Source organism: Capra hircus, unplaced genomic scaffold, assembly GCF_001704415.2.
Source record: "Capra hircus breed San Clemente unplaced genomic scaffold, ASM170441v1, whole genome shotgun sequence".
NCBI classification, from domain to species: domain Eukaryota; kingdom Metazoa; phylum Chordata; class Mammalia; order Artiodactyla; family Bovidae; genus Capra; species Capra hircus.
In genome coordinates, this window is record NW_017211629.1 from 85,173 (window position 1) to 93,835 (window position 8,663).

At 47.2% G+C, this 8,663-nt stretch overlaps 1 protein-coding gene across 1 annotated transcript in view; it reads left to right on the top strand.

Annotated features, from left to right (window-relative positions):
• Positions 1 to 8,131, top strand: part of LOC102181199 (BCL-6 corepressor) — a 42,131-nt gene extending 34,000 nt beyond the window's left edge. Inside the window, 6 exon segments of the mRNA XM_018045441.1 lie at positions 3,859 to 4,025; positions 5,130 to 5,275; positions 5,660 to 5,767; positions 5,966 to 5,998; positions 6,001 to 6,121; positions 7,319 to 8,131. Of these exon segments, the coding sequence (XP_017900930.1) occupies positions 3,859 to 4,025; positions 5,130 to 5,275; positions 5,660 to 5,767; positions 5,966 to 5,998; positions 6,001 to 6,121; positions 7,319 to 7,610 (867 nt within the window). The 3' untranslated portion in view covers positions 7,611 to 8,131.
• Positions 8,132 to 8,663: the final 532 nt, after the last annotated feature.

Sequence of the window (8,663 nt, forward strand, 5' to 3'; positions counted from 1 at the left end):
TCTACAGTCTGGCTCCACAGCCCACCCTCCCCCACCATGCTCCTCACCAAGACTGGCTCACATTGGAATTGCCCTTTTTACAGTTTAGAACCTCTGTGAGATAGATGACTCCTTCTGCCCTGTGCTCCTCCCCCACCGCACTTGTCAGCTGCAATTGTGATGTAATAGCCCACAGGGCAGAGGCATTTTTTCAAGCTGGCATCAGCCCTCTGGGAGTTGAATGGTCATAGTAAAATGTGGCTCAGCAGGCTGAGCGCGTGGAGGTGTGGACTAGCACTGGGGTGGCAGGACCCGTGCGGGCCAGGAACCCTGGCTCCCCCACCCCCAGCTCCCACACTCCCAGCCAGCTCTGTGGAACCCCTGTCCCCTTGTCCACAATGCCCTAAGCCCTTTGAGATATGTCCACCTCAGCCCCCCAAGGCATGACTGTTGGTGGGACGTTGAAAGCACCTGTGCTTAGTTCAAGGCTTGAATGTGCTGCTGTTTATATCTACATGTCTTTTGGAGGTCTCTCCATTCATTAGCTAGAGAGAACTTTCTGGTGGTTCACACAGTTACTTTAAGATGAAGTCCAAGGAGCACCCAAGTGGTTTTCCCAAGAGCAGAGAACAACAGCACCTAGGTGGACAGAGTGGCTGTTGGACATGGTGCTAAGCTAGGCCCCATGTGCCAAGTATTTGCTGAGTACTAGTTGTGGTTGAGAACATACACTCCTGGTATGGGGGGTAGGGTAGGAAGCCTGCTTGGCATCATTTCCACCAGTCTCCCTTTGGGACCAGAGACTTCAAGAGACCCTTGTTGGTCTTTTAAGAAAGTTTCCATTTTTGTTTGGTGACTCTGAGGTCTGGACCAAGGGGCACTTGATCCATACTTTTTTACCCTACCTGGCCTTCGATTGTACAGGAGGCCATGGGAATGTTTGTGGTCAGACTTGGTTTTCTTCAAATGTACATTTCAACATGTAGGTTATACACTGATTATCACCAGTTTTGATACTGATCATTGTGACTTGTAGATGAATGCTTTCAACTTTTTTATCCAATTTTCTGGGATTTCCTAGGCAGAATTTCAAATGTTGGGATGATGGCCCAGTTGGGAGATTTGACAATTTAAACCTTTCAACATTGAAGGATAGTTTACTTAACCAAATAAGGGTGTGCTTTGAACACACCTGGGGAGGGTTTTCCTGAAGTTTTGTCTTTACCATTCATTGTTGGTGATTTTCTGCTTATACCATGTTGCAGTAAAGGCAATCTGAGCTTTATGTCATAATGATCTGGTTCTGGAGACACACTCTGGCTTCAGATCTGCTTTCAATAGATTACTTGCATGGCCAGAGACCTCAAACCTTTCTTTCTCCAGAAAAAGGCTTCTGCTGCTTAGGCTAAAATCCCAACGTGCAACCCCATGCGTGTGTGCTTAGTGGTAATGGTTAAATTTTCTATGAATTGAATAAATCATGTTTTTAAAAAAGTTAATGAGGCATTTAATTAATTAACAATGTCGGGTTTATGGCCTGTATGGTTACATTTTGCGGTTAATGGCGTTCAGCTTATAGCCACTTAACAGAGAGTTGTCCAACAAAAACAGTTCGATTTTGTTTGGAAATGGGTGGGCTGCCCTTCAAACACTCCCATTTCTAGCAGAGAAAATAAACCAAGAGATGTGTTGGGCAGACAGACTTGCTTGACCTCGTCACCTTTCTCTCTGTTGGTAACAGTGGTTGCCATCCGTTTAGAGACCAGCTCCCTCCCAGCTAGGAGAGTGTGGTTAGCCCACTGACCCCAATAGAGATGGCCTGTGGGATGTTCATCATGGATAGATTGCATCCCTTGGGCCTTTTGAATCTTGCCAGCCAACCAGCTACCAAAGACTTGAATTACAGGTCTAGTACTTCATGTTAATTGAACTTGGGGTTTAATTTCTCTGGGCCTCAATTTCTCTTAAGTGTTCAATGAGGATAGTACTACCTTCCTTTCCTGACATCTCCTGGGTTCCCGTGGGATGATGGAAGACGTCCTTATCTGGGGCAACGAGAAGCACTGTGTAAATAGCAGCATCAGCAAGGTTGCGTTAGATCAGACTGGGCTGTGGGGCTCCCGCTGCCTTTGCTGATGTTCTCCAGGAACAGAGATTTGACTTACCCGTCAACTTTGGTCTTTCATTTCTAGGTCCCCTTGAATTGACCCTGGTAGCAATGAAGGTTTCCAGGTGAAGGTCATGATTGTCAGAGCAAATAAATCCCTGGTTGGTAGGACCCAGGCAGGCCACCAGGACTTGGGGTAAACTGATCTGTACACAACAGTTGGTGGCGTTCAGACCTGATCTGGAGCCACGTGACGGGGCCTCTTCCTGACTGGGGCACGCAGCTCCATTAGCTTGCAGCCGTCCACTTGAGTCTGGCTACTGAGGGCCTACTAAGGGAGCAGCAGCTTCATGCAGTATCCTGGATACCAGGGCTCAGGATAGGTGGCTCAGAGGATTGTGGGCTTTCTGGCAGGTTGGGATGTGAACGAAGAAACACCTTCATGGGCCTTTTCCCTTCCCTTGTTTTGGAAGGGAGCTGCCACATTGACCTCACTGATGGCCAGGTTTACCAGCATGCCCCATTAGGTTCATGGACTAAGCAAATGGAACTTGCAAGTTTACTCACCAGTGAGTGGTCTCACCTTTGATTGGCATGTCCTCCGAAGGTCCTAAAAGGTTTTATAGAACCCATCTCACATCTACGGGTGGCTAGAATGGACCCTGTTATAGGTTACACAGATGAGTTAGTTAAGAGTTGTGATAAGGAGATCTGCTCTGACCCTGTCCCATCCCCCTTTACCAAGTGGACTGTGCATTGGGCTGCCTGCACACTCTGCCTACCCCTGGCTCTCAGAACCTGGCTCTCTGCTGGGCATGACTTGGAAGAAAACAAGTATAACATGTTGTCTGGTGGCAAATGCTTTCGATGTGTTTGAAAACTTTCTTAATCAAGGTAATAAAACATTGAATAAATTACCGCTCTGCTAACTGGGAGCGGTTCATATTAATATTTTAACACACCAAAGAAGTAAGATTAATAACAGTGATTCTAACACACACTCTTAACACAGAACACCTTCGGGGAAGGGGGAAGGGTAGACTTGTTTTGTTTGCTTCCTGAAATGTGTAGGTTGTCGGGGGGAGGGGGGTGGATGAGGCATAATAGAGGGTGGGGTTATTTGGAGCATTTTGTGTCGTTCCTTGTGGATGGATAGAGAAAGCTTCTGTTTGATGCTACTGAACATACAAATAGCATTTGAGGCCCAGGTTCTGATTTGGGGTCTTCACTGGGGGCGTGAGGATGTGGCTGACCTAGGTGTCTGTCCCTCCTTCTCTAACCTGAGGGATGTTCTTCAGCGGATTTCAGCCCTCTTTAAGCATCAGTCATCAATGCTTAAACACGTGTTGTCAGCTATTGCCACCGACAGAACAGACCAGTCAAGGGAGAATGGTCTATACTTGGCCTTGTGTCATCTAAGATGTTAGCAGCTGTTGCACCTCTGTATGGGCCATGCCAGCCCCTGGGCTGAGGGGTTTCATGGCTCTCTGAATACATTCTCTCAGCAGCCCTGTGGAAGCTTGGGAGAAGTTCAAGGGCAGCTTGCCCTAGGCCAGGCCACTGGGGCAGCAGAGCTCTAGACAACGCTGTTTGCATCTCCAAGCCCTTCCCACAAGCTTTTGCCCCCTCACCAGGACACCCACCGCACTTCAGTGAGCTGTTAGATCCAAGGATGTATGCTTTTGAAAGTGGGCACTGCCAAGCTATGGACAGGCCACCCTTAGAAGGTTCACTGTGGTGGTCTGATGGCATCCCCTACCTTCTTCCCACAGGAAGTGGTCTTGTACTGCCTGGAGAATAAGATTTGTGATGTGAACCATCGAGACAACGCGGGTTACTGTGCCCTGCATGAAGCTTGTGCAAGGGGATGGCTCAATATTGTACGACACCTCCTTGAATATGGCGCTGATGTCAACTGCAGTGCCCAGGACGGGACCAGGTGAGTGGTGGGGAACCCCAGGAGGAAAGATGGAGTGTGAATACCATGTAAGCACACTGATGGAATCAGACATCTTTCTGGCAAATTTACATAGGTCTGTGTAAACTTAGTGATGCTCTCATGGACAGAAATCCCTGAAAATGTTGCACCTGCATGGATAATCAGGGGTGTTGCCTTTTAGGGCCCCAGACTCTTTACCAGCATCTATTCAATCACCATATTTAAAGTACATGTGCATTGAAAGTCCCTGGAGTACAGACAGGGCCAGGGGCCAGTGGCTTCAGAGGATCTGCAGTGGTCACCCACACCCTGGCCCCCACTCTGTCCTTGACCTTGGTTTATTGGCCAGAGGCCCAGGTCTGAGTCAGCCCAAGCATCTTCTGGATTGTGCCTGGGATGCTACCAGGAGGCGGGGCACTAGGGCTTTCCTGACAGTCATAAAATGAGCAAAACTAAAATGTATTTGGTGGTTCATGGTTTCCAAAAAGCATTCTTTCCAGATGGGACTGTGGGCTGTGTTCCCAATCCCAGTAGACACAGGAAGGACTCTGGACCCTCCTGAGAACTCACCCTGCCTGCCGACTGCTTCTGAGCCATAGGGTTGATCATTGATCTCCAAGTTGGTTTCAGGAGAGGTTCTACTTTGCCCTAGTTTCTTTTAGAAATGGCAATCTTTTTTTTTTTTTTAATGGTATAAATAATTGCTTGTCATGTTGGCTTCCATGATATTGGGTTTTTTTTTTCCCTCATAAGTTATCTTCTTACAGTCTGTCACTATTTAAGTTCATTGGGAAAGTTTTCATCATGGCCTGAGATCCTCCTCAGGCTAAGTGGATTAAGAGAGATTTGCATTCGAGAATTAGGCCTGAGATAGTTTCTTCATCTGTCTTATAAAAGGTTAAGTGTAGAAATAATAATAGAGTGATTCATCATTTGACAGTGGGCCAGTCACAGTGCCTCAGTTTCCCCATGTGGAATGGCAGTGACTGTACACTCCCCTCCTTGGTGAAACGGCGGCTTGACCACACAGTCCATTTTGCCTTTGTGTCGTTAGAGGCAAACATCATGTCCACAGATATAATCAATCCCCCACGCCTCTCTTAGGCCTCTCCACGATGCCGTCGAGAACGATCACTTGGAAATCGTCCGCTTGCTCCTTTCCTATGGTGCTGACCCCACCCTGGCTACGTACTCAGGTAGAACCATCATGAAAATGACCCACAGCGAACTTATGGAAAAGTTCTTAACAGGTATGACAGAGATCACAATGGTCTGGTTCGGGCATCTAGATGGGCCAGGTTCCCCCCACCCCCACCCCACCTCGTTTTACACTTAACTGGGAAAGTTGGCAGAACATTAGTCTGTCAAACAGATACATACTTGAGTGTTGCATGGGACGGCTGGGAAATTCTGAGCTGGCCAGGCCTAGCTTTTGTTTGGCAGGCAGGGGCGGTGAGGCGGACTGTCACTTGGGAAGGTAGATGCATATGCAGCTTATAGTTCGATACCTGGAGGCGTGTGCAGAGGGACTTGTCTGGAGATAAACCTACCAGCCCCAGCGTGAGATTCTTCCGACCTCCACCAGCATTTGCCTCCAGCCAGCAGGTGTTAACCTTGTTTCCCTCTCTCTCCAGATTATTTAAACGACCTGCAGGGTCGCGATGATGATGACAGCAGCCCCAACAGCAACAGCAACTGCAACAGCAATGCCTCTTGGGATTTCTATGGCAGCTCTGTGTGTGGTGAGCAGCCTTGTTCGTTTCAGTTGGGTGGGGAAGACGTGCAGGAGTTAAGAGAACTTTTCTCTCTTGTGTGGATGAAGGCTTGGGGAGGGTGCCATGAGCAGGGCTGGCTTGGGAAAGACTTTCTGTTTGGAGAACAGCTAGGATATTGCTCTGGCTTAACTGATCCCCTCCTCTCTCTCATTTGCCCTCCCTTAGAACCAGATGATGAAAGTGGTTATGACGTTTTAGCAAACCCCCAGGACCAGAGGACGAGGACGATGATAACGACACCTGCAGCGACGTGTTCGAATTCGAATTCTCAGAAAGCCCCCTCTTGCCGTGTTATAATGTCCAAGTGTCCGTCGCTCAAGGGTGAGCATGCCCAGCGTGATGTTGAGAAGCAGCAGATGAGGGTCGGGGGGTAGGGGGTGAGTGAACTCCTCACCAAGTGTCCACCAACTTCACATACTGCAGTAGAACTTTGCCAGGAAAGGGGTGGGGTGGGGTGGGGATCCCAGCAAACTGCCCTCATCGGAATACAACCCAGAGCCCAAAGGACACCAGAGCCACTGGCTAGAATTGCTCACGATTTCAGTCACCACAGTCTTGGGGAAAGGATCCTCCTTGGGAGTCCCCCACAAAGGACCACTGTAGGGGCTGTCCAAGGCACCCAAGGTCCACTGGACGACACTAATGTAGCCTCTCCTTGTGTAAGATTAGGTAAAGCCGTATGTGGCACCTGGGATCTTCTGTATCCTCGGACTGGGTCAGATCGAGTTTTGCCCCCATTAGTCAGGCCACTGTGCCCCTGCACCCAATCCTCCAGAGTGAACACGTCAGGAGACATTGCTCTGCTGTGTGTTGACCCCTTGCTTAAGGAGTAGCGTCCTCCTTGGACTGTGAGCCTGGGAATGTGTCTGTCCGTCTGTCCTCGTGCTGACGGTCTCTTAGGAATAGAGCTCATTAAGGGTGGCAAGGGATAGCAGGGAAAGGTTGTACCCCCTTCCTTTGAGAAAGCCTCACTCCCAGCAACATTGAGGGGCAGGTTGGAGGTATGGGAAAGGAAAGGAAAGACAGGCGACCTTGCCTGTTTCTCATGCTCTCTCCATGAGGGTCGGAAGAGAGGAGAGATCACAGAGGTGTTTGCCATCTGCCTTGGGTTCGGCAAACAGACTAGTTTTCCCTTATGACTAGAACCGGGGGGATGGGTGGGTGGAGACTCATTTGGACAGGGTGACCTGAGTTGTGGCTGGAGCTGAGGGACCAAGCCTTTGCCTGGGATGTGTCCATCAGTTCTAGAGGTGCCGGGGCAGCCTGTGACAAGGCTCATTCATGGGTGCTGCTCCCACTTAGTCTAAATTGGCTGATCCGTCCTAGATAGTTTCTTAATACATGCACATGGGTCCAGAGTTCCCTGCTAGAAGTTAGATCTTAGTGAGAAGTGGAGTGAGTGAAGTAATCAAAGCAGAAGTAACTGGCCCTTGTTACCACTGGGAGACTGGTAGTTCATAGTTGGGAGAGCTTTTAATTTTGCCAGAAACTCAAACCACTGTCCTTTCTCTGGTGCAGGCCTCGGAACTGGCTGTTGCTTTCAGACGTGCTCAAGAAATTGAAAATGTCCTCCCGCATATTTCGCTGCAATTTCCCAAATGTGGAAATTGTCACCATTGCGGAGGCTGAGTTCTACCGGCAAGTGTCAGCAAGCCTATTGTTCTCTTGCTCCAAAGACCTAGAAGCCTTCAACCCTGAAAGCAAGGAGCTCTTAGATCTGGTGGAGTTCACAAACGAGCTTCAGACTCTGCTGGGCTCATCCGTGGAGTGGCTCCACCCCAGCGACATGGGTTCAGACGACTGCTGGTGAGCTCGCCAGGGCCCACCGTGTACAGTGTGTCATAGTGTTTATCCTTGTGCATATGTGTCATAATACGACTATTTCTGTAAAGAAGGGACACTATTACATATGAAAATATCTCTTCTTTATATAAGAGACATGACTCCAGTCGGAAGGACTCAGAAATAAGTTTTTTTTCTTTTTAAACTTTTAAAGTCAGTTTTTATGAAGTTGTTAAAAATGTTTCTTTACTTTTCAGTGCACACATGCTTTGGGATATGTTTGTTTTTACTCAGAACATTTGTTTCTTTTCTTTTTTAAGGAGAAAAAAAAAACAAGGAAAAGGAGCTCCACACTTTGATTTAATTTCATGTAAAGCTCCCCACGACAAAGGCCGTAACTGTTGAGAGTGTGGTCAGAACCGTGTGGTTGGTTTGGGGGTTGTATTCGGGGAAGGCACTTGGCGATATCGTAACTTTATGTTTTGTTTACAGTGTACCTGCTCAGGCCAGGTCAATGCTATTGGATGTGATCCAGTAGTATGTAATATACATTCAAACCATATCCACACACAACAACTAATTGTATGAAACTTTTATATCCTAATTTAAAAGCTGTGAAATTAGTTTTCACGCATCAAAACCGGATTGTTTATATGTTTAAAACATTTTATGCTCTTATTTAAAGAAGACTTTGAGCTATTTTTTTCTGTACCCCTGTAAAATATTGAAAACTAACATAATATGTTGAGGTTGCTTGAAATTGTACATAAAACTAAAATTTTCTGGAAGTGTGTGTTTATGTATGAAACCTGTGTTTTAACTTTGTAAGTAAATTCTCTGCCTTTGTATTTATATTTTACAAAAATTTTCTTAAAAGGCAATAAACCTGTTGAGGAAAGGAGAAAATTGAAGTACTTGTGTCCTATGTATTTTCCTAAAACATTACTGTTGGCAATTTTTTTTTAAGTGTTGTTGATGGTCAGTTCCCTATAGATAACTTTAGGCCAGTTTATACTCTCTATGCACTGAAACAGACTAGATTTCAGGGAAGTGAGACTCAAGACAATTTGAAGTTCTATCC